The 27,169-nt window shown below is 45.2% G+C and overlaps 1 protein-coding gene across 1 annotated transcript in view; it reads left to right on the forward strand.

Annotated features, from left to right (window-relative positions):
* LOC140430428 (cysteine-rich secretory protein LCCL domain-containing 2-like) overlaps positions 1–27,169 on the forward strand; it is a 69,277-nt gene that overhangs the window by 30,728 nt on the left and 11,380 nt on the right. The window contains exons 8-13 of the mRNA XM_072517899.1: positions 12,050–12,110; positions 14,013–14,079; positions 14,696–14,829; positions 16,185–16,228; positions 16,347–16,419; positions 20,248–20,323. Coding sequence (XP_072374000.1) covers positions 12,050–12,110; positions 14,013–14,079; positions 14,696–14,829; positions 16,185–16,228; positions 16,347–16,419; positions 20,248–20,323 — 455 coding nt within the window. The remainder of the gene's footprint in view (positions 1–12,049; positions 12,111–14,012; positions 14,080–14,695; positions 14,830–16,184; positions 16,229–16,346; positions 16,420–20,247; positions 20,324–27,169) is intronic.

A 27,169-nucleotide genomic window follows, 5' to 3' on the forward strand; every position in this document is an offset into this window, starting at 1 on the left:
CCCCTCCCCCTCCATACACACACAGTAATCAGCCCCCTCCCCCACACACACACAGTAATCAGCCCCCCTCCCCATACACACACAGTAATCAGCCCTCCCCCTCCTCCATACACACACAGTAATCACCCCCCCCCCTCCCCATACACACACAATAATAAGCCCTCCCCTCCCCCTCCCCCATACACACACAGTAATCAGGCCCCCCTCACCATACACTCGCAGTAATCAGCCCTCCCCTCCCCCATACACACACAGTAATCAGCCCCCCCTCCCCATACACACACAGTAATCAGCCCCCCCTCCCCATACACACACAGTAATCAGCCCCCCCTCCCCATACACACAGTAATCAGCCCCCCCACCCCATACACACACAGTAATCAGCCCCCCCCTCCCCATACACACACAGTAATCAGCCGTCCCCTCCCATACACACACAGTAATCAGCCCCCACCTCCCCATACATACACAGTAATCAGCCCCCCTCCCCCATACACACACAGTAATCAGCCCCCCCTCACCATACACACAGTAATCAGCCCCCCCTCCCCAATACACACACAGTAATCAGCCCCCCCCTCCCCATACACACATTTATCAGCCCCCCTCCCCCATACACACACAGTAATCGGCCCCCTCCCCTCCTCCATACACGCACAGTAAACAGCCCTCCCCCTCCCCATACACACACAGTAATCAGCCCTCCCCACACACAGTAATCAGCCCCCCTCCCCATACACACACAGTAATCAGCCCTCCCCTCCCCATACACGCACAGTAATCAGCCCCCTCCCCCATACACACACAGTAATCAGCCCTCCCCCTCCCATACACACACAGTAATCAGCCCTCCCCTGCCATACACGCAGTAATCAGCCCTCCCCATACACACACAGTAATCAGCCCCCTCCCCCATACACACACAGTCATCAGCCCCCCTCCCCCATACACACACAGTAATCTGCCTTTCCCCTCCCATACACACACAGTAATCAGCCCTCCCCCTCCCCATACACACACAGTAATCAGCCCTCCCCCTCCCCATACACACACAGTAATCAGCCCTCCCCTTCCCCTCCCCATACACACTCAGTAATCAGCCCCCTCCCCCATACACACAGTAATCAGCCCCCCTACCCCATACACACACAGTAATCAGCCCTCCCCTCCCCATACACACTCAGTAATCAGCCCCCTCCCCCATACACACAGTAATCAGCCCCCCTACCCCATACACACACAGTAATCAGCCCTCCCCTCCCCATACACACAAAGTAATCAGCCCTCCCCATACACAGACAGTAATCAGCCCCCTCCCCATACACACACAGTAATCAGCCCTCCCCCAGACACACACAGTAATCAGCCCTCCCCCTCCCCCATACACACACAGTAATCAGCCCTCCCCCTCCCCCTCCCCACACACACAGTAATCAGCCCCCCTCCCCATACACACACAGTAATCAGCCCTCCCCTCCCCTTACACACAGTAATCAGCCCTCCCCCTCCCCATAAACAGAGTAATCAGCCCCCCTCCCATACACACACAGGAATCAGCCCCCCCTCCCCATACACACAGTTATCAGCCCCCCTCCCCATACACACACAGTACCCGGCCCCCTCCCCTCCTCCATACACGCACAGTAAACAGCCCTCCCCCTCCCCATACACACACAGTAATCAGCCCCCCTCCCCATACACACACAGTAATCAGCCCTCCCCCTCCCCACACACAGTAATCCGCCCCCCTCCCCACACACACAGTAATCAGCCCTCCCATACACACACAGTAAGCAGCCCTCCCCCTCCCCATACACGCACAGTAATCAGCCCCCTCCCCCATACACACACAGTAATCAGCCCTCCCCCTCCCCATACACACAGTAATCAGCCCTCCCCTCCCATACACACAGTAATCAGCCCCCTCCCCCATACACACACAGTAATCAGCCCCCCTCCCCATACACACACAGTAATCAGCCCCCCTCCCCCATACACACACAGTAATCTGCCTTTCCCCTCCCCATACACACACAGTAATCAGCCCTCCCCTCCCCCTCCCCATACACACTCAGTAATCAGCCCCCTCCACCATACACACAGTAATCAGCCCCCCTACCCCATACACACACAGTAATCAGCCCCCCTCCCCCATACACACACAGTAATCTGCCTTTCCCCTCCCCATACACACACAGTAATCAGCCCTCCCCTCCCCCTCCCCATACACACTCAGTAATCAGCCCCCTACCCCATACACACACAGTAATCAGCCCTCCCCTCCCCATACACACACAGTAATCAGCCCTCCCATACACAGACAGAAATCAGCCCCCCTCCCCATACACACACAGTAATCAGCCCTCCCCCTCCCCACACACACAGTAATCAGCCCCCCTCCCCCATACACACACAGTAATCAGCCCTCCCCTCCCCAAACACACAGTAATCTGCCCTCCCCCCTCCCCCATACACACACAGTAATCAGCCCCCCCTCCCATACACACACAGTAATCAGCCCTCCCCAGACACACACAGTAATCAGCCCCCCTCCCTGATACACACACAGTAATCAGCCCCCCCTCCCCATACAAACACTAATCAGCCCCCCCTCCCCATACACACACTAATCAGCCCCCCCTCCCCCATACACACACTAATCAGCCCCCCCTCCCCCATACACACACTAATCAGCCCCCCCTCCCCCATACACACACTAATCAGCCCCCCCTCCCCCATACACACACAGTAATCAGCCCCCCCCTCCCCATACACACACTAATCAGCCCCCCCTCCCATACACACACTAATCAGCCCCCGTCCCCCATACACACACTAATCAGCCCCTCCTCCCCTCCCCCATACACACACAGTAATCAGCCCTCCCCTCCCCATACAGTAATCAGCCCCCCTCCCCCATACATACACAGTAATCAGCCCTCCCCCCTCCCATGCACACACAGTAATCAGCCCTCCCCATACACGCACAGTAATCTGCCCTCCCCCTCCCCATACACACACAGTAATCTGCCCTCCCCTCCCCCATAAACACACAGTAAACAGCCCCCCCTCCCCATACACACACAGTAATCAGCCCTCCCCCTCCCCATACATGCACAGTAATCTGCCCTCCCCCTCCCCCATACTCACACAGTAATCAGCCCTCCCCCTCCCCATACACACACAGTAATCAGCCCTTCCCTCCCCATACACACACAGTAATCAGCCCTCCTCCCCTCCAAACACGCACAGTAATCAGCCCTCCTTTGCCATATCCCCCCAAACACAGACACTCTGTATTCAGGCTCTTTGTCTCCCCCATTCACACATCCACGTTACTCTTTGGTTCTTCCTGCACACTTCCCTCTCCAACCTGCACCAAGTTGCCGCACAAACATCCGGGGATCCTTTGACACTCGCTGCCAGTCAGCAAGGCGCGGCTGGTGAACCATTCGCTTTGGGTTCACCAGCTGCTCCTTGTTGATTGGCAGCGAGCGGGCAGTGAATCCAGGGCTGTCCCGCCAGAGTCTTCTCTTCATGTCTCAGATGAGGGGGAGTTTGTGACCTCATCTCTGTGCACCCCTGCACTGAGGGCTATGACCCACAGTTTGGGAACTCCTGGTCTGGGGGGTAGGTCAATTTAGGGGTTGTATAATTCTGAATAATGCAATGCTTTCAAACAGAACCAGGAAGTTCTGCAGGGAGTATTTGGCTGGCTGGAATCCATTGGCATGGCTGGGTGGAATCGCTTCTCCTACTTTGCTCATTGTGGTGAATGTACAGTACTAGTAATTCACCAGTGTATGAGTATCATGTTCTGCCATTGTGTTACAGCTTTGTTATGTTGTTGACCGTGTGGGCTCCACCTGTGGGCCATTTTGTGGCTTCACCCACAGGGGGATATGTTGGGGCATGTACGGGCTCCGCCCATGTCTCCTCCCCTTGAAAGGAAGTATAAAGAGCAGTTGACCTGTAGGCGGTTCACAGTATTGTACCAGTCGCAGGCAGGCACTGTTCTAAGCTGATTAAAACCACGGTTTACTTCTACTCGTGTCTTTGAGTGAATTGAATGTCGCGTCACTCATGTTGAAAATTAGGCACTTGGCTTTAAATGTGATGGTTTGATGAGTCCCCCGACTGCTCAGACTAAGACTGTGCCTGACCTGGGCTCTTCAACCGAATATTTACCTCCCCTTCCCTGACTACAACCACCCAGCATGTTGGGCACTGAGTGCTGAATTCGGTGCATTTGAGTGCTATAGTAAGAGTTTGGTGACCGAGGGAGTATAAGGCTTCATTTTTATCTAAAGTTTAGTCTTTCTTTTATTTAGTTAATTAACTTAAAAGTTGCTGTTTGGTTTAGAAGAAGGTGAATTTTCAATCAGCTTTAAACAAGCTTCCCCTTGTAGGCACTTGCAGCTGGAGCTTGTTAATTAGTTAATTGGATTAGGCCAGTTTTCAGAGGCTAGATTCACAGTATAAAAGTGATCCCCTACAGTGCAGACTTTGTTTGCACTGAGTGCTGAATTTGGTGCATTTGAGTGCTATAGTGAGAGTTTGGTGACTGAGGGAGTGCTGAATTTGGTGCATTTGAGTGCTATAGTGAGAGTTTGGTGACTGAGGGAGTGCTGAATTTGGTGCATTTGAGGTGTTATAGTGAGAGTTTGGTGACTGAGGGAGTGCTGAATTTGGTGCATTTGAGTGCTATAATGAGAGTTTGGCGACCGAGGGAGTTAGGTGAGGAGGGAGTAAGGTGCTCCTTTCATTTTGTTTCTGACATTTCCGCAAAGAGTGAGAAGAGAGCCAGGAGTTTACAGAAAGTGTAGCTGACTGGGAGCAGAGTCAGAGGGCGGAGATCTAGTTAGTCCACAGGGCAGCTATATTCTGTCAGGTAAGAGGGGATGGAGGCTAGGCCAGTTGCATGCTCCTCCTGTAGGATGTGGGTGGTGAGGGATACCACCGGTGTCCTCGCTGACTATACCTGCGGGAAGTGCACCCAACTTCAGTTCCTCAAAGACCGTGTTAGGGAACTGGAGCTGAAGCTGGATGAACTTCGGATCATCCGGGAGGCAGAGGGGGTGATTGAGAAGAGTTACAGGGAGGTAACCACACCCAAGGTACAGGACAAGAATAGCTGGGTTACAGTCAGGGGGAAAAAAACAAACAGGCAGACAGTGCAGGGATCCCTCGTGGCCGTTCCCCTTCAAAACAAGTATACCGTTTTGGATGCTGTTGGGGGGGATGACCTACCTGAGGAAGGCCCCAGCTGCCAGGTCTCTGGCACTGAGTCTGGCTCTGGGGCTCAGAAGGGAAGGGGGGAGAATAGAAAAGCAATAGTTGTAGGAGATTCAATGGTTAGGGGAGTAGATAGGAGATTCTGTTGTCGCGAACGAGACTCCCGGAAGGTATGTTGCCTCCCGGGTGCCAGGGCCAGGGATGTCTCGGATCGTGTCTTCAGGATCCTTAAGGGGGAGGGGGAGCAGCCAGAAGTCATGGTGCGCATTGGTACCAACGACATAGGTAGGAAAAGGGGTGTTGAGGTAATAAACAAGTTTAGGGAGTTAGGCTGGAAGTTAAAAGCCAGGACAGACAGAGTTGTCCTCTCTGGTTTGTTGCCGGTGCCACATGATAGCGAGGCTAGGAATAGGGAGAGAGCAGCTGGACATGTGGCTGCAGGAATGGTGTAGGAGGGAGGGCTTCAGGTATTTGGATAATTGGTGCGCATTCTGGGGAAGGTGGGACCTGTACAAGCAGGACGGGTTGCATCTGAACCAGAGGGGCACCAATATTCTGTGAGGGAGGTTTTCTAGTACTCTTCGGGAGGGTTTAAACTAATTTGGCAGGGGAATGGGAACCGGATTTGTCGTCCAGCAACTAAGGTAGCCGATATTCAAGACGCCAAAGCGTGTAATGAGGCAGTGGGGAAGGGAACACTGACAAAGGAGAGTACTTGCAGGCACGGAGATGGGTTGAAGTGTGTATGCTTCAACGCAAGAAGCATCAGGAATAAGGTGGGTGAACTTAAGGCATGGATCAGTACTTGGGACTACGATGTGGTGGCCATCACGGAAACCAGGATAGAAGAGGGGCAGAAATGGTTGTTGGAGGTCCCTGGTTATAGATGTTTCAATAAGATTAGGGAGGGTGGTAAAAGAGGTGGGGGGGGGTGGCATTGTTAATTAGAGATAGTATAACAGCTGCAGAAAGGCAGTTCGAGGAGTATCACCCTACTGAGGTAGTATGGGTTGAAGTCAGAAATAGGAAAGGAGCAGTCACCTTGTTAGGAGTTTTCTCTAGGCCCCCCAATAGTAGCAGAGATGTGGAGGAACAGATTGGGAAACAGATTTTGGAAAGGTGCAGAAGTCACAGGGTAGTAGTCATGGGTGACTTTAACTTCCCAAATATTGACTGGAAACTCTTTAGATCAAATAGCTTGTTTGTGCAGTGTGTCCAGGAAGCTTTTCTAACACAGTATGCAGATTGTCCGACCAGAGGAGGGGCAATATTGGATTTAGTACTTGGTAATGAACCAGGGCAAGTGATAGATTTGTTAGTGGGGGAGCATTTTGGAGACCACAATTCTGTGACTTTCACTTTAGTAATGGAGAGGGATAGGTGCGTGCAACAGGGCAAGGTTTACAATTGGGGGAAGGGTAAATACGATGTTGTCAGATAAGAATTGAAGTGCATAAGTTGGGAACATAGGCTGTCAGGGAAGGACACAAGTGAAATGTGGAACTTGTTCAAGGAACAGGTACTACGTGTCCTTGCTATGTATGTCCCTGTCAGGCAGGGAAGAGATGGTCGAGTGAGGGAACCATGGTTGACAAGAGAGGTTGAATGTCTTGTTAAGAGGAAAAAGGAGACTTCTGTAAGGCTGAGGAAACAAGGTTCAGACAGGGCATTGGAGGGATACAAGATAGCCAGGAGGGAACTGAAGAAAGGGATTAGGAGAGCTAAGAGAGGGCATGAACAATCTTTGGCGGGTAGGATCAAGGAAAACCCCAATGCCTTTTACACATCTGTGAGAAATATGAGAATGACTAGAGCGAGGGTAGGTCCGATCAAGGACAGTAGCGGGAGATTGTGTATTGAGTCTGAAGAGATAGGAGAGGTCTTGAACGAGTACTTTTCTTCTGTATTTACAAATGAGAGGGGCGATATTGTTGGAGAGGACAGTGTGAAACAGATTGGTAAGCTCGAGGAAATACTTGTTAGGAAGGAAGATGTGTTGGGCATTTTGAAAAACTTGAGGATAGACAAGTCCCCCGGACCTGACGGGAGATAGCCAAGGATTCTATGGGAAGCAAGAGATGAAATTGCAGAGCCATTGGCAATGATCTTTTCGTCCTCACTGTCAACAGGGGTGGTACCAGGGGATTGGAGAGTGGCGAATGGCGTGCCCCTGTTCAAAATAGGGACTAGGGATAACCCTGGGAATTACAGGCCATAAGACCATAAGACATAGGAGTGGAAGTAAGGCCATTCGGCCCATCGAGTCCACTCCACCATTCAATCATGGCTGATTTCAACTCCATTTACCCGCTCTCTCTCCATAGCCCTTAATTCCTTGAGAAATCAAGAATTTATCAACTTCTGTCTTAAAGACACTCAACGTCCCGGCCTCCACCGCCCTCTGTGGCAATGAATTCCACAGACCCACCACTCTCTGGCAGCACGGTAGCATTATGGATAGCACAATTGCTTCACAGCTCCAGGGTCCCAGGTTCGATTCCGGCTTGGATCACTGTGTGTGCGGAGTCTACACATCCTCCCCGTGTCTGCGTGGGTTTCCTCCGGGTGCTCCGGTTTCCTCCCACAGTCCAAAGATGTGCAGGTTAGGTGGATTGGCCATTATAAATTGCCCTTAGTGTCCAAAATCGCCCTTGGTGTTGGGTGGAGGTGTTGAGTTTGGGTAGGGTGCTCTTTCCAAGAGCCGGTGCAGACTCAAAGGGCCGAATGGCCTCCTTCTGCACTGTAAATTCAATGATAATCTATGATTAATCTAGGACAAAGGTTCGGCACAACATGTGCTGTATTTTCTATGTGCTATGTTCTATGTACACACTATTGCAAGTGAACCCATCTGAAACTATCCACAGAGCGCAGAACAAGACCTAACATCGGCGGTACTTGACTAGGCTTTTCATATTTTCCCACAATTAAAATAGACATAGCTTCTTTAAGGTTAACATGTGGGTTAGCATCTGTCCAATAGTTGTTGCATCCGTTTATTTCATTATATTTTCTAGCCTGTTTCTTCAGAACCAAACAACTGTTCTTAAAAATATTTTCAATCTAAATACATTTTATTTACTACGTAAAACGTGATTTGTGGATTTTTGTGTGCATTAATACATTATATCATACAGTAAAAATACACTTCAGAATCCACACTGTGGATTTGTTTGGGAGATCAAAAGAAGCCTTGTGAAAAAGAATGCTGTGGAATGAAATGCTTATTTTGGTCAAATCTGATCATCTGGGCAAGGTTCAATTAGTTGCACGAAACAAAACATACAATTCGGTTAATGTAATGAAAGACAGCGTTCCCTTCACGCTCCTACTGCCGACAGCCCAAACAGATGGAATGCTCGGAGAGGCTTTTTGTTACAAATTGCCTACTCTTCTGACTGTGCACAAAATGCACCATAATTATATCCTCCAGTCTTCTCCACAAGTTGGCACCTCAGCCAACAACTATACAAGTTGCAAGGTTCAGCAGTCAGCGAGCGCCCTAATGATTTGGTTGATACTTGTGTGTCTACTGCACCGTTTATCAATGTAAGCTGGACAGTAATACATTGGAAATAGTATAAACAAACTCATTGCCTTTACATTGTCTGTCCACGGGTAAAACTGCTCGATTTTTGCTCTGTTGATTTCATGCTATTGGATGCTACAATGGGTGGGCAGTTTGCTCCGACTGATTGTCACCTAGGCAGTGCAGGTTAAAATTGCCTTAATTGTCTCTATGAACCGACTATTGTCACATCTACCGAATCAATAAGACAGCATTCATAGAAAGACAGGTTTTGTTTCTCCGAGCCGGCTTGTACAACTGATTTTATTCTAAGGTATCCCTAAAATAAATCTAATGGGGTTGGATTCTCTGGTCCCCCCACCGCCCCCAGCCACATGTTTCTCTGCAGTGCGCCATCTGCTGGTGGCGGGATTCTGTCTTCCCACCGCTTGTCAATGCAATTTCCCATTGAAACCACCCCACGCCTCCAGGAAACCCACGCTGCCGGTGGGTAAAGAGGATCCCCCGGCCACGATCTTATCAGCATGATTGATCTTGGCATGAGCAGTAGTCCCAAACTCATGGGTTCACCATGTTCACATATCTGTTTATTCCCAATCAATCACTTATTTAATTTATTCTTAAATGTTGACATGGACCCTGCTTCCATTACTAACTCTGGTACTCAATTCCACAGCCTCATTATCATACAGGGAGAAGCATTTTCTCTCGCTCTCTGTCCCATATCTCTTGCATTTCAGTTCTGTTACGTGGATGGATTGGAGAAACATGGGCTGCTCTCCATGGAGAAGAGGAGTTGGAAGGAGATTTGATAGAGGTGTTCCAAATCATGAGGGGTCTGAACAGAGTAAGACAGGAAGAAACACTTCCCATTGGGTGAAAGATTGAGAACTCTCGGAGGACATTAATTTAAGGTCATTGGGAAAAGAAGCAACAGCGACAGGAGGAGAAATGTTTCCACGCAGTGAGTGGTTAGGATCTGGACTGCACTGTCCGAGAATGTGGTGGAGGCAAATTCAATCAATGCTTTTAAACTGGATTCACAAAATCTTAACAGTGCAGAAGGCCATTTGACCCATCGAGTCTGCACAGGCTCTCTGAAAGAGCATTGTATCTAGTCCCACTCTCCTGCCTTATCCATAACCTTGCACATTCTTTCTTTTAAGATAACAATCCAATTCCCTTTGAATACTTCGATCAAACCTGCTTCTACCACCCTCTCATTCCAGGCTCTAATCACCCATGGGTGAAAAATGTTTCCTCACACCATTTTTAGTCCTTTTGCCAATTATTTTGAATCTCTGCCCTATACGTCTTGATGCTTTCAAACAGGAACAGTTTCTCACTATTTACCTGTTCATACTCCCCAGCATCTTGAATACCTCTATCAAGTCTCTTCTCAGCTTTCCAACGAAAACAGTCCCAACCCTCTCCAATCTATCCTCGTGGCAGCAGTTGCTACCCATGGAATCATTCCTGTGAACCTCCTTTGTATTCTTGCCAATGCTTTCACATTCTTCCTCAAGTATGATGCCCGGGACTGGATGCAGTGCTCCAGATGAGGCCTAACTGGCATCTTTTGCATGTTCAATATGACTTCCTTACTCTTGTAATCAATGCCCCTGTTAATAAAGCCTACATGCTTCATTAACTGCTCTCTCAACCTGTCCTGCCATCTTCAATGATTAATGTACATTTACCCTGAGGTCCCTCCCTTCCTACACTCCCTTTAGAGTTTCTCCTTTTATTTTAAACTTTCACTGCACATTCTTCCGACCAAAATGAATCACCTCGCAGTTCTTTGCATTGAACTTAATCTTGGCCTGGGTAGCATCTTCTTCCTTTGTAAAGACAAAATGAAAAATACTCATTTAATACCACCATTATTTCTCCTGCCCCCATGTGCAAGTCCCCTTTGTTAACCCTAATTGGCCCTAGTATTTCTTTTACCATCTTTTTATTATTTATATGCTGATAGGCGACCTTGAGATTACTTTTATGTGAGGTATTTGAGCTATTTTCATGTTCTCTCCTAACTTTTCTTATTAGTTTTCCACTTCACATCTGGTCCTTCTATATTCAGCCTGATTCTCCATTGTATTTTCTACCTGACATCTGGCGTACGTGCACCTCTTCCTTTTCATCATCATTTCTTCTCTCATCATCCAGGTTCGCTCTGAATTTATTTGTCCTACCTTTCTCCTTCAAGGGAATATACCTCGACGATGCCTGAGTACTTTTTCTTTGAAGGTATTCCATTGTCCAGCCACTGTCTTTTCTGCCAACTCACTCAACTCAGTTGCATTCTCATCCCATCGAAGTTGGCTATCTCCCAATTAAATGTATTATAATCTGAAAAGGAGGAATGGGCAGGGTTCTGGGGAAAAGGCTGGGGATTGTCACTGGGTGAAGTGCTCCATTGAAATGAATGAAATGAAAATCGCTTATTGTCACAAGTAGGCTTCAAATGAAGTTACTGTGAAAAGCCCCTAGTCGCCACATTCCGGCGTCTGTTTGGGGAGGCTGGTACGGGAATTGAACCGTGCTGCTGGCCTGCCTTGGTCTGCTTTAAATGCCAGCGATTTAGCCCTGTGCTAAACCAGCCCCAACCAGACAGAGCAGATAGATGGGTTGAATAGTCTTCTGTGCTATATCCATTCTGCGATTTCACCTTGTATTCATGCCCCCCTAATCTACAGCTTGCAATTGAAGTTATGGGGCAAGATTCTCTGGTATCCCTGTGGTGTGTTTCTCAGCGATGGGCAGCAACCCACCGTTGGCCATTGGTGGGATCTTCTGGTCCTGCTACTGTCAATGGGATTTCCCATTAAATCCACCCACCACCACCAGGAAAGCTGCGGCAGGGGTGTGTTGATGGCGGGGCCAGCAGGTCATACCAACATGAACAGATGGAAAACCTCACCCATTGTTTTTTCAAATCCCCTTTCTCATCCTTTCATAACTTCAAAAGCCTTTATAAAATCACCCGTAATCTCTTCTGATGAAAACTGCCACAATTGTTCTAATCTTTCTTTCTATTTGTGTTTTCTCACACCAGGCAACATTCTAGTGAATATGGTGTTGTACTCTCTCAATTGCCTCAATATCTTTCCTGTAGCATTGAGTCCAAAACACAGTGCAACAACTATGGTTTTACTAAGATTTTACATCGATCCGCCATTGCATCTCAACGTTCACATGCGCACTGTTTCCTTTTCTGATTGACTTAAACTGCTCTGCTTTTGAATTGTTTGTATAAAACGTGACTGTATTCCTACTTTTCAGCTCAAGTCATCAAGTGTGCCACTAAAATGAGAGATCAGTGCAAAGGGACACCGTGCAACAGGTATTGTTGTTGATTCCTACATCTGTATTATTTATGTCTATTCTTGTATTTCCAGTGTATGGCATGATAACTATAAATAACAAGGATACAGTACTTGACTGGAACTCAGGTAAAACATAAAATGTTAGAAATCTAAATTCAGCAAGTCTGAACTGTACCAGGACAGGAGCAGAAGAGCTTCACATAAAGAATGGAAGCCTGGGAAAAATAATCAACTAGACAGTAAATACTTGTAATTGAGTAACCCATGTTGCATCTCGGTAGTGTACAGGCTATGGTTCATCCAATATGTTTCGTAACTTTTGCAGCAGCTTGATAATCGGACAGAGTAATATTGCAATAGGATATAGTAATATTGTAATAGGATATAGTAATAGAATAGAGTAATGTTGTAATACAATATAGTAATAGGATATAATAATATAGTAACAATACAATTGGGTGTAGTAATAGGATATAGTAATATTGTAATTGGTATAGTAATAGCATATGTTAATATTGTAATACAATAAAGTAATAGAAAGCAATATTGTAATAGGATATAATAATAATATAATAGGATAATGATATAGTAATAATGTAATAGGATATATTAATAGAATAGAGTAAGATAAAATAGGATATGGTAACAATACAATTGGGTATAGTAATAGGGTATAGTACTAATACAATAGGATTTAGTAATCGAATAAAGTAATAATGCAATAGGATATGGTTATAGTAATAATGCAATAAGATTTAGTAATAGGATAGCGTAATAATGTAGCCATAGAATATAATAATACAATGGGATATAGTAATATTGTAATAGGATATAGTAATAGAATATGGTAATAATACAATAGGATAAAGTAATAGGCTCTGGTAATACGATATAGTAATAATGTAATAGGTTGTAGTAATAGAATAGAGTAATAATAAAATAGGATATAGTATTAATACAATAGGATATAGTAGTAGAATATAGTAAGAATACAATAGGATATAGTAGTAGAATATAGTAAGAATACAATAGGATATGATAATATTGTATAGGATTTACATGGAGACCCTGATAGAAAGAGAATTGCCCTTTGAGGGACCATTGCCGCAGGAGTCACGTGACTACAAGACACAATTTTATAATTAATAATATCAAGTCTGCCAAGATGCATGACGTTCTTCTATAATAATAGGAAAAAACCCTTCTTGATATGAAACACACAGCTGGAAGCTATATTAACACTTGTGATATGAGGAAAACAAAGTTGTTTTAATGGAAGATGCACACACAGATAACTTGGAAATGGATGGAACACATCAGAACCTTCCATGAAAGCAAAATGCTGCAGATGCTGGAAATCTGAAATAAAAACAGAAAGTGCTTGAAAAACTCAGCAGGTCTGCCGGCTGAGCTCTGAAGAGCCTCAGAGCTCGGAAGAGGAGTCGTGCGGACTCGAAACGTTTCCCTCTCCGCAGATGCTGCCGGACCTCCTGGGTTTTTCCAGCACTTTCTATTTCAGCATCTTTCAAGTGTATATATGGCTGCGTAACATGTGTGCAACAAATCTGCCGTTTCCCCACAATGATGTGACAATTTTGTTACACTGATACCAAGAAAATTGCCTATCGAGCAGTTGATGTTGCCATTAACGGTTACTGCACAGCTGAATGCCAAAGCTTGACATTTGATGTTCTGCTAATAGTTCATCATTAGAAGATTTAATGCATCGGTGCAGGCCAGAAAAAAACTACTTTTAAATGGGCAGTGAGAGCACTTAATATAAATAAATATTTAAAATGTTTTTTTTAATCCATTTGGTTGTTAACATTTATCTTTAAATGCTCTGTGACCTGTTGATATTCAGGTGTTATGCAGTAAACACAGAAATATTGCCTAACAGAGTTCTTGTTGTTAATTAGGTATAAGTGCCCAAGAAATTGCAAATCATCAAAGGCTAAAGTAATTGGAACGCTCTATTATGAAATGGTAAGGACTCAAATTCCTCTCAGCTTGCCATCACCTTAACAACAGGCTCTGGGGTATGGCTACCCCTGCCTGCTTACCTCGCCAAGGATGATAGATAGGGCCAGGAGATGTAGGCCTTTGATGAGGGGGGAAAATAAGGTGCATCTGAGCTATTGTCCCCGGGGGTGGGGGTGGGGGATGTGCCAATCTTCACTCCCCTGGAGTTCCCAGCAAACAAAAACAATCGTGGCTTCCACCCCGATCCTGTGCCAGACTTGTAAGAAGATTACTTGAAAATATATTTTGAGTTGTTCCCTAACTCAGGCCTGGAACTCCATGTAGATCCCACCTCTATGGGAGTCAGACATAATGCAGGCTCCCATTGGAAGGTCATGGTGTGGGAGCACTTACTGTTTTGTGTTCCCATCTCCCATGTTGACCATTTAAGGACAGGCAGTGGCTGCGTTCTGAATAGACCATTCTGGAATCGGGGAGTCCTGGCTGAGCTTGTGGCATTCCATCGGGCTCCCTGTGGAGTTTGTTGGAACCATCATGGATTTGCAGGGGCCAATCATTTTCTTGTATTTTGTCTGGTAGTGCAGCAGATGGACAATACATTTCTTTTGTCTATTTATAGCAATCCAGTATTTGCCGGGCTGCAGTGCACCAAGGAATCATCAGTAACGAAGAAGGCGGGCTTGTGGATATCACTCGAAAAGGAAAAATCCCATTTTTCGTCAAATCGTCTCGAAATGGTGTTCGGTCTCTGAGGTGAGAGCTTCCGATGTATGGGTTAAAGTATTCAAGCCAAATGCTTTCCCTATTTACTGGCTTAGTTTTGAGGCGGCAATTAATTCTTAATAGTTATGCATAAATTAACCAGGGCTAACAGGGTTTTTTTAATTTTCCCGAAACCTTCACAAATACAGACTAAAATTAAAATTCTAAAATAAAATGGACTAGGATTACTGCTTCTGTGGAGGATAAACTCCAACAAAGAATGGTTGCACTGAACGACCTGTCGTCATTTTTATGCAATTGCCTTTCAATATGTATTAATTTATTGGAAGTCACTGTTTGCAGTCTAGACTGGAACGATAAAAATGCATGCATCTTGATCTAATTCCAATCAATATGAGTTATGAGCAAAAACTATGGTACAACATGGCACTAAATGGAGGAATTCGCCATCTTTTGCCATAAAGTTATCAGGAGATTGGCTAAAGCTCTCAAAAAGTTGGATAAATGGTTGTTGTCAGCCACTTTCACTTATCTTTTGGGGGATTGTGCTGATCTCCTGCTGGACATCGCTATGGAAATTTCAAGTAATTATGTAGAGCATGTCTAAGCATGTGGCCACTGAGTTTATTAATCACTGCTTATAAAGGCTAATAAAGCTGGTATATATCAATACGTCAATGATGCCAGTAACTGCTTTTTAGTGACCCTTTTGTAACCAGTTTGCAATAATAATAATAAGCTTTATTGTCACAAGTAGGCTTACATTAACACTGCAATGAAGTTACTGTGAAAAGCCTCGAGTCGCCACATTCAGGCGCCTGTTTGGGGTACATCGAGGGAGAATTCAGATTGTCCTAATTACCTCGCAGCACGTCTTTCGGGAATTGTGGGAGGAAACCGGAGCATCCGGAGGAAACCCACGCAGACACGGGGAGAACGTGCAGACTCCGCACAGACAGTGACCCAAGCCGGGAATCAAACCTGGGACCCTGGTGCTGTGAAGCAACAGTGCTAACCATGCTCCGTGCCGCCCAATCCCCTTTTATCTCACTTATTCACTCATGCACACCCGCACACAAACACACTTTCCCTCAATGTGAGAGATATGAAGGTAGCATCCATATGTGTACAATTAATCTACTTGACATTAGCCAACTGTGATTTTCTTGGCATCAGCAATTCACCAGCAAAGAAGGCAAAAAAACAGAAATGCAGGCGTGGGTAGTCAAGATTGGATTCCACAGAGTTTTATTTTTGGTTGTTTTCCATTATGGTACAAGATATCTGACTAATTGAGGGGTAGAAATCGTGACATTAGTGACGTTGACTGTCATTCAAAATGCATCACTGACCTGCAGTTTAATTCGTATTATATTTATTTACAGCAAGTTCAAGTCAGCAAATGGGTTTAGTATATCCAAAGTGACGAGTAAGTTTATTTCTTCAAATTTTCATAACAGTTCAAGAAGTTTCAGTTTATTGCGTACAACCTTCACTTTTAGCGATGTCATTGCCCTGAATGTAATTGTTTGATTTTGTTTCATCAGGCCGGACAGTTGACTGTTATGCTACGGTGGCCCAACTGTGTCCATTCAGCAAGCCGGCCACCCATTGTCCCAGGTAAGAGAGGTACAATGCCCATCAGTTATTTTTCTCCAAAAATTCAGATTAACACCGTAGATTATTATGGAGAAATGTTGTGAGAAAACACCATTAGAACTAACAGATTATGTGATGAAGCTTTGTTAAAACATACCTGAGATTTTATAACTGTGATTTAAATTTATTTCCAAATCATGGGTTTCGCCATCAGCAACTGTGCTTTGCAATATGTTCAGCCAAGCCTTAAGAACAATGAAAGTATCCTGCAATTCCAATTCGATAGAGGTGGCCTGAATTTTGTGTTGAGGATAATGATGGGCGTTGTCTGTATTTCATCTATTCTCTATCTGTATTAATACAGATTAATATGATGTTAATAACACCACGATCAATCAGCCAGACTGTAATATTCTCTCAATCAATGAAGCGGGAGTGGGGTAGCATGGTGACACAGTGGTTGGCACTGCTGCCTTACAGTGCCAGGGACCCGGGTTCGATTCCAGCCTTGGGTGACTGTTTGGATTTTTGCATGTTCTCCCCGTGTGTGTGTGGGTTTCCTCCGGGTACACCGGTTTCCTCCCACAGTCCAAAAATGTGCAGGTTAGGTGGATTGGCCGTGATCAATGTGCACGGAGGTAGGGTGGGGGAGTGAGACGAGGCAGAGTGCTCTTTTGGAGGGTCAGACTGACTCGATGTGCCGAATAGCCTCCTTCTGCACTGTAGAGAGTCTATGGATTCTATGGAAGATATCTTTCATTCTCGCTTCTTCCCACCGTACTTTGCCACATGGGGCGACTGTTGCTACTTTCCGTAGGTTCAATTGCTCTGTTTTATTACCTTTGCTCTCGAGTCGCCAGGTATCTTTATGATACCGCCATGAGGTTCAAGTCCGAGTAATGATCAATAACCCAATACACCGATTAGTAAGATTCAAATCAAAGCACATTTATTATACACAGTAATTGCTACTCATGCACAGATTCTACGTCTAAGTTACTTCTACAACTAACAGGCCTATACTTAACTTCGGACTGGCCCACCAGGTCAGGGGAACAAATGGCCTTTCGTTCGGGTTCTGAGTTTGCGGGATTCGAAGTTGGTACGGATTGGTAGCTAGGAGCGCCTATCTCGTAGCGAGCGTTGAATTAAGACTTACTTCATTCGGCGGTCACTGCACCGGTCACGGTCAATGTTGGTTCGTGTTGCTGGGTGACCCGGGCAGGACGAAGAGGTGAAGAGAGCGAGTTGAACTTAGGGCTTAACTCTTATAGTCCCCAGGGGCTTCCCGCCTTTCGGGGCGGACCCTGTATCTGGTCCCAAGTGATTGGACTTTGTCCCAATCGCTTGGTTCGATTTCTCCAATACTGGAGTGGTTCCCTGATCGATGGGCGGTCTTGAGGTGTTCATTCATCTCCTTTGTGTTGGCTCCTGCTGGCACCGAGGAGTCTGGCTTTGCTTTGTGTGTTCCAAATGTTACTTATTGTTCCCGGGGATTGCTCATCAGTATGTAGATGGCTGCTACATTGTTATGCTGATGGTCGCTGGTATCGATGTTGTCTGGCCTTTTGCAGCGTTAAATACACAGCAAACCTGCACCTGCTGGTTTCTGTCTATGGTGGCTGACTTTCCCATCAGCCTTTGCCGTTTGCCATTTTAAATCGGGAGTTGGCCAATTTAGGTGGCTACAAGACTGCCAGATATACCCTGGCAACTCCTTGCAGGTGGGGAGAGGGACTCTCCTGATCAAGCATGCTGTTGTCCACTGAGTAGAACCCCCAACTCCCCTCCCTGTCCTCATGAGCCCAGCACCCCCTCACTTAATTGACCCCAGTGAACCTAACCAAACTTTCCTTCACCCGGACGCACCCTGCATTGTGAATGATCCAGGCCTGTTGTAGTCCCAGCTGTGGTCACTGCTCCCAATGACGCTGCTGGGACTGAACAGTTACTGGCCATTTGATTGGCTGACAGCTCTTGGGGATGGGTCCTCACCCCTTAAAGGGCGGAATCGAATCAAAACACTCAGGTTGCGGATAATTCTTTTCCCAGCATCAGCCAGCTGCTTTGAATATGTTATCTGTCCCCATCTTCATACAGAATCTATTTATGTCCTTTATCATTTTGTGTGTAGTATTTCTCAAAGTTCAGAATATCACCTTTCTCCATTACATCTTTCAGCTCTGTGAGTCTATTCTTTAATAATAATCTTTATTAGTGTCGTAAGTAGGCTTACATTAACACTGCAATGAAGTTACTGTGAAAAGCCCCTAGTTGCCACATTCCGACGCCTGTTCAGGTGCACAGAGGGAGAATTCAGACTGTCCAATTCTCCATACAAGCACGTCTTTTGGGACTTGTGGGAGGAAACCGGAGTACCCAGATGAAACCCGCGCAGACCCGGGGAGAATGCGCAGACTCCGCACAGACAGTGACCCAAGCCGGGAATCGAACCTGGGACCCTGGTGCTGTGAAGCAACAGTGCTAACCACTGTGCTACCGTGCCACCTATGCACTTCCACTTCTGTCGATCCAGTGGATCACCATCAATGGCTTCTGTTGTCACCTACCCCCCTTCTACAACGCACACTGTCAGGAACGATCCTTGTTTTTCCATATTCATCATTTACATAAAATTAAAGGGTCAGCTCCCATATGAATGCTGCTGGTAGCCTTCTCTAACATGCTTCATATACTTCTCTACCACCGCTCTCAACATCACAACATCCTTCAGGCTATCAGATTACCTGTCACAAGGCACTTCATACAACCGATCATCAGGAAGATCAAAACCCCCACCATCAATTCTCTTTTCCCAATGCTTCTATCTCCAGTCATTTCTGAGCATTAAAACCCATGTACAACCAATCACCACTATTGACTATTTCCAACATTTTCCACTTAAACATCTACCTAAACCCTGTCACTGTTGAAATAGTTCGCTAAGCTTTGTTCACCTCGATATTTGCTTACTCCTTTCACTGCCCATTAGCTCCACCTTGGCCTATATGCAACTGTGTGGGCCTATCTTGTCTTGTATTCATCTTAACTCATTCTTCACACTTTTTTTTACTGACCTACATTGAATTCTTGTCCTCCGATATGTCAAAACATCTCATCTCACTCTTCAAATCTCTCCATGGCCTTACCCTAACATATCTCTACAACCTTTTGATCATGTAAAATCAGCCCCTCCTACACTCTTCCATTGACTCATTTTTTGTGTATGTGTCTCCATCCCTTTGTCCCATAATTGGTGATGGTGCTTCGCAACCTTAACCTTCGGAGCTCCTTCCCTGGATCCCTGCTCACTCCATTTGTCCCTTTTTAAAAGACTTTCCAAAACTTAACTATTTTATCAAACTTTTTCTCACCTTGACTAACCTTTCCCTTAAAAGCTAGGCATCCATTTTCCTTACGCACTTCCATTAATCAAGCACCCTGGAGTGCCAGATTAATGCAAGTTGTTGTGGAAGTGGTATCACTCATCGAGTTATACTTCGTTTTACCAATGTTACTGTGAACAATGCAATTCTGGGAGCTAAGCCACAAGAGTAAACTGAAGTTTAACTGTAATACAAAGTTAAACAAGCATGAACCCTTTTACAACTCCTTAGTCTACAATACTTTATCTCAACCTTGTTTCCACTTGCTGTTGTTTCTTTTGCGTCACCGTTCAACTCCAATTGAGCACTTGGTAAAAACTGGATTTGAGATTTAAAATGAAGAATTTTTATGCCACCTGTTATGTTTGTAGTTGCAAGCTCGTATTAGTTAACCTATAAGTAACATTGATAATGTTTTTTTTGTGCATTTCCCAAGTTATAGACTAATTTATTTGATCCTTAGAATTAACTGCCCACCAAACTGTTTGGAGGAGTTCCCATTCTGGGCACGGGTCATCGGCAACAAAATCTATTCTGACGTAAGTGTATTTTACTTTGCGTAGTTGTTACACTCGCTCCTGCTAGAAAATGTAAGTGTTTGGATCAAGCAGTAGCTATGGGAACTCTAAGCCAAGATACCCACTTTGTGGGATAGGCTGAGCAGCTCGTGTTCACAATGCCTGACTCGAATCCAATGTAAAATCCCACGAACAAAGAAAATTTGTTGGCCTCCGTGGAAAGTTCATCGAGTATTCCGCTTCTCATTTTGCGCTGTACTTCCACTAACGTCATAGCAGTGTTTCCAAAAGCTGGAGAACAGCAACAAGAAGAGGGAAAGCCAGCTCAGGAAATTTCTGTTGCGGTTACTTTACTCTCCATAGAATGTTTAAAGCGTCCTGGGAGTTAATCTCTTTCTCAGTTCTGTTTTCTGTGTGAGGAAATGAAATGAAATGAAAATCGCTTATTGTCACAAGTAGGCTTCAAATGAAGTTACTGTGAAAAGCCCCTAGTCGCCACATTCCGGCGCCTGTTCAGGGAGGCTGGTACGGGAATTGAACCGTGCTGCTGGCCTGCCTTGGTCTGCTTTCAAAGCCAGCGATTTAGCCCTGTGCTAAACCAGCCCCTGACCAATTGTGGTTTTGCTGCTGGTTCATTCCAGCAGATGGTGTTCTGTTTTCCAACTCCCTCTGTGCCTATTTTGCTGTGAGTGCCATCTTTGAATAAAAGAACACCAAAGCCATGCACCATTTTTCTTCATCAATCGCTACATCCACAACAGACTAGATAACTACTACTGGGGGATTGGTACAATGCATATAATCCAAACCAATAAATGCTCTCCTCCACATAATGTAAAGTGTCTGTGCTAAATATCCCTTGTAGGAATTGCAGTGTTAGGCTGTCGGAGGAACAAAACCAGAAAAGGCTTGTTAAAGAATAGGACGATTACAATTAAAGTCATTCAGAGTGGAAACAGACAAGCCAAATTCAGAATTTAACGAGTATTTATTTGGGCAGGAATGCTAATGTGCTTTGATTTAATAATTGTTGAATGAACTTCTATACCAATTTCTATAATCAGCAGATTTTTTTAACAATTCCTTTTTGCAACATTAATGGTAATAGTTGATTCGCCAGATTTTATAGGGCTGGATTCTCCATTGCGAGTCCGCCCCGCTTCCGCTGCTAGCGAGGACGGAAAATTTGGCCGCGCCGTTTGCTCGTGGCAGGATCCTATACTCCCGCTGTTTGTCAATGGGAATTCCCATTGAAGGCACCCCACGCCGCCAGGAATCCCACGGGCGGGGGTGAGCTGCTGGCGAGACCACAGAATCCCTTCGACCGGAGAATTCCGGCCTATATTTGAGACTCATTAACTTAGCCTAGTGAGCAATTTTAATGGTTTCTTCTATGATTTAGAATCAATCAAGTTGAAACCTAGAATTCAAGTTGTAGCACATAGTCCATTTTAGTTTAAAAGTGATGTCTATCGTTTTAGTCTCTGTTCCATAGTATTGACTACATGTGAAACAACCAGGAACATTAACAAAGTAATTGGCTGAATGGGGAATTCATATGAATGGTCGCACATTCTGATGTCAGCAGGGTCAATTTTCCTTTAAGAGGGACAATCGGATGGCATGGGTCTTAACTGTAGACACACAACTGCAGACGTTCCCAGAGTTAATCCATTGTGTTCCACCTAATGAACAGCTTTTACAGGACTTGCCTAATTATGTGTCAGAATGCATTACTGATATGGAAGGAGATGAAAGAACTGATTCACCGTGTGTAGGACGCACTTTGAATAGTGGTGGTTTGCCAAGAAAAATCACGAGCAGTGTCAGATGGCACAGCTGCGAGCTCAAAGGGCGAGGAAGGGTATATTGTCTGACCATCAGGCTGAAAGCAAATTAATGTAACTGGAAGGGAAAAGAAGGAATGGGGAAAAGCAATGGACGTTTCGCATAAACAGACTAAGGCAAGATAAGCACTGCTATAAAGGAGAGAGAATAAAATAATAATGAAGAATTAATTAGGGCTAGGGTGTATGAGTGGGAGAGAGATGAGTCAATGTCTGTACCTGCCAATCATTGAGTTTGTCTTGTGACAAGAAATAGTGCTCAAATAATAATGCTTGATTAACAAGGACATTAACTGCATTAACCTGATTCACTAGATTGCATTTAGAATCTAATTGGCCGAACTAAGCAACTTCTGTGGTTCTTCCGATGAGCTTTTTCTGGCTTATGCTTTAAACATTAGCTTACCTGTAAATATCTTGTGAAGTTTTATCCATCCATTAGAGATGAATTTCAGCACATCTTGTTGCGCAGTGTGTCGGCAAACATAAAGTACCCACATTTGGCAGTGTAATGGTTTCTTCCCAATAGAGGTACAAGGAGGTCTTGGCGCAGTGGGCAATATCCCTGCCTCTGAATCAGAAGCACTGGGTTTGAGTCCCACCCGTGGATCTGGTGGTCAAGGAAGGTCCATTCATAAAGCGGCCAAACAGGTTGAGTGTGTCAACCTGCAAAAATCCTTCCAAGCAGGCCAATGTCTGGCGGTAAGAGCGAGAGAGACCCCTGGTCAGCCACGCTTGATTTAGATTTTAAGCTATCCCTCAAGCTTTAAGCCCATTGCAACAGACTAGTGACCTGTTTCGGGAATTAGTAGCTACGAAACCCGACAGAAGTCTGCCTTAGTGCATCACTACGTGTCGGAAGAGAATTGGAATAGAGATACAGGGCTGTTAGTGGACAGGTTTTCCTACTTTGGTGAGTTATTGCAGTACACCAATCTTCACGATTGCCCATTGGTGCATGGTGTATATATAAATGGGCAAAAAAAAATAATGTTTATGCCGGTAACTAGTTATTCCTAGAGACACCTTTTTGACGTAAATCTGCGGGATAAACAAAATCATCATCTCACTCAGCTTCGTGTTGATTACAAGATCATACTGCACTTATGGGTGGCTATTTGAATTCATCCTTCTTGAGAGATCTGAAGGATCCTTGTAGCATCCAAATGTTCCCAGGGATTTTTACTGCCGCATCAGGAGAGTTATTCTCTCCACCATTCTCTGCGCGTAAAAACATTTCCATTTTTTTCAGTTTGAACCTGTGTATCCTTGTCCTAATTTAAATTCCAGATTTGCTTTTAATATTTAGAGTTACATAGAAATGACAGCAGACAAACAGGCCATTCTGCCCAGCTGCTTTATGCTACTGTTCATGGACCACACGAGCCTCTCCACCCTGCTTCCTACCACCTTATCAGAATCATTTTCTAGTCCCATGTCCTTCATAAATCTATTTAGCTTTCCCTAATGCATCTATGCGATTTGCCTCAATAACTCCACGCAGTAGCAAATTCCACATTTCCCTCTGGGAAAAGATGTTCCTTCTAGATTCCTTATTAGATTTATTAGTAACTATTCCATTCATAATTTTACGTGCTTCTTTAAGGTAATCTCTTACATAACTCCCTTCAGGATTGAAAAAGTTAAAGTATCCCCAGTCTTCCTTCATAACTCAGATTCACCACATCAGACCTTGTGGCTGTCCCCTCTGCTGTCGTCAGTGCTTCAATGACTTCCTTGTGTCACGGTGACCAGGACGTGCTCGAAGTGTGGTCTGGCAAGAGCATTGTATGTTTGCTCGTGGATCTCCTTGGCTTATATTCCACTGTTTTGGCAAAGTAACCTGAGAATTTGCTAATTGCTGTCCATTGGTTGGGCATGTTTAGCAGGCTTGAACCTTTAGATTGCCAGTTGATATGTTTACCTACAATCTTGATGATCTTGGGTGAATTGGGAAAATTCCAAGCGCAAGCTTTTGGAAGAGAACTTTATGCATTTTGTTGTTACTAACTCACTTGTGTGGCTGCTGTTCACAACCCGGGTAAGGCTCTATTTTATCTGTTGAACTATATTTCTCTCTGGGTCTCAGAATGAGCACACACATTAACTTCGTCAACTTCAGTGGCTATAAATGAATAATAAAGTAATCATACTTGAATTCTTTAGAGTACCCCATTCTTTGCTCTCTAAAAGCATCTACTGAAAAAATTAAAGTAAACAATTTTAATAATCCCAGTCGAAGGCAGCAGCGCCGTTGGAAATTAAAATCTAAATAGGGTTGTTCCTTTTGCAAAATACTTAAGCCAAGAGTTTGAGTTAAAGAGCAATCCATTATCTTATACCAACTTTATATAATTCTTATAGAAAGGCCCTGGATGTGATAAATCCTTGTGACTCTTCAATAAACCAGGTTCTGCTTATGTATGGAAACACTGTGTGACTATGACTAAAGTAAACGCATTCCTGCACATCTCCAGAGAGCTTTGTTATACACAGTGTCAGTAAATCGAGGCTGACAGATAGAGCACTGCCAGCTATGGAGTACAGCTTCTCCACCAGTGTCCAAGATAGAAAAAGAACAATGAGACGTTAATGTTGGCTAATCTGAATGTAATAACATGTTTTAAGGTTACGCCCAGTTCTTTTACTGCAGTACAAGCAGGCCTGTGTCATGCTGACCGAAGGCTATGGTTGCTTTATTATTCGACAGTTAGGAAACTTGACTGTTCGTTCTATAGTGTTCACTATCCTATAAGTAAATCTGCGAAATTAGTACACTAAAAGTTCTGTGGTCCGACACTCTGCCAACCCAAATTCTCTCTCTCTGAACCGATATTCTGGGGTGGGGTCTGTCAGGTCTGTTTTTTGATTGGTGATGCCACACTCACCAGTAATGGTTATTGACGGCCTGTCCTCGCACTGATTTTTGCCTCTCACTGCTCTGTGAGCACCATCTCCCCTCGGCACTCCTCACTCCATTCACATACTCCCACAGCGCACGGGAGACCTCAATACCTGCACAATTATCCCGGAGATTTCGCATAGGATGAAAACGTGGAACTCCCTTTATGCTTTAACCGGCATATTTGATTAACTGCCGCTTTCCATTCTCGGAGCACGCCGGCTAACAGAGATTTTCCTATACCCAGTTACTTTGGATCATATGAATCTCGGAGTAAAGAAATGCTTCCCATTGCCAAGTGTTAGTAATAATAGGAAGTGTGACATTACAATTAAAGTGCAGCGTTTTGGATTTCTTTGTGAAGGCTTGAATTTGGACAGGGTGTTTGAAGGCATCTGTGTTTTTAACCTGCCCTTCAATAATCATATTAGGTGTACCCCAAGATTCTACTCCTGGCCATTTATATTTCCCCACTTACATGTTACCTTTTGTTGAGTTGGCATTAAGTCAGTTTCTAACTATAAAATGTCACCATATGGAGCCAGCTCTACTTCCATCACTTACCAGACTCATGATAACTTCTGTGTCATTTGACTGCTGGGAACATGTCAAGTCAGGGAAAAGCAATGACCCTTGCAAGAAAGTTTTGCTCTTTCAAATCTCTGCATATTGACACTGATTCTGCGCCTTTCGCAGATGTCGGGTGGAGATTTATGCAGAGGCAGTGACCCACATGGCTGTTTCTATGGCCATCGGGCCTTTAGTCAGATCAGGGCGAGACTTCTGCCCCTATCTGGAAGGAAGCCCTGCATCTGAGAGCTGCCAAGCCAGCTTTATAGACCCAGCAGCGCCATTGGGAGTGGCAGCCACTGCTAGGACTGCAGGTAATCCTCAACAATGATCATCGCTGGAGTCGGATAACAAGGCGAGCGGGAGGGGGTGGAGGGAAATCACTGAGGCCAGCATGGTGGCACATTAGTTAGCACTGCTACCTCATAGCGGCAGGGACTCGAGTTCAATTCCGGCCTTGGGTGACTGTCTATGTGGCGTTTGCACGTTCTCCCCGTGTGTGCGTGGGTTTCCTCTGGGTGCTCCGGTTTCCTCCCACAGTCCAAGGATGTGCAGGTTAGGTGGATTGGCCAGGCTAAATTGCCCCTTAGTGTCTTGTGCAGGTTAAGTGGCGTTACAGGAATAGGGCTGGGGAATGGGCCTAGATCGGGTGCTCTTTCAGAGGGTCAGTGCAGAATTGGTTGGCCGAATGGCCTCCTGCACTGTACGGATTCTATGCTTCTATGGTAGGTCACGGCAAGAGGGGATGAGATGAAGGGGCTGAGACTGGGAGGACAAGTTGAGGAACAGGTGGGCATAGGTAATAACATGAGGAGGCTGTCTGCATTGTGCACAAGGTGCCCTAGCAAGATGGACAGCCCCCAGCCTGCAACAAAATACCAGCAGTGATTGAAGGAGCCCATTAATTGGCCATTTAATGGCCCAACAGCAGCAAACTGCCGGACGCCTGGAATTAGGAAAATCTCAATCGGGGTAGGCAGGTAACAGGGATGGCCAAATGTATGTCTCCCTACCTGCCTGTCTACTTCCTGGGGGTTTAAAACCCCAGCTGTTTACCCTGGTTGAACCAGATAATGCACATCCTCAGTTTGACCCAGAGTTGAATTTCGAACCTCACATCCCAACCACTGTTGGGAATCCCAAAAACTGTTTATTCCTTAAATGCAACATGGTGCACCCCCAAACCAGATCTCATTCTCACAGCTTCCTAAGATCTGATCCATGCCTTTATCATCTCCCAACTTGACTGCGTTAATGTTCTCATTGTCAGCATCTTAAACTTCACCTCATGTAAACTACAGCTCATCCACATTCTGTCCTTCACATCCTTTCACATAGCAAGTCTGAGTCCCGTATCAGTGCTGGCATTGTCGATCGGTTCACCATTTCCCGACATTCCAAATTGAAAATCTTTGTTCTCTTTTATACAAATTGCTTCGCAGCCAGACTTGTCCTTAAAGTTGCAACCTTCTCTAACCAATACAAGAACAACAATCCCTTACATTTATGTAGCGCCTTTAATAAAGTTAAAAGCCCTACCGTGGGAAA

The sequence above is a fragment of the Scyliorhinus torazame genome, chromosome 10 (assembly GCF_047496885.1).
Source record: "Scyliorhinus torazame isolate Kashiwa2021f chromosome 10, sScyTor2.1, whole genome shotgun sequence".
In the NCBI taxonomy this organism is placed as follows: Eukaryota; Metazoa; Chordata; class Chondrichthyes; order Carcharhiniformes; family Scyliorhinidae; genus Scyliorhinus; species Scyliorhinus torazame.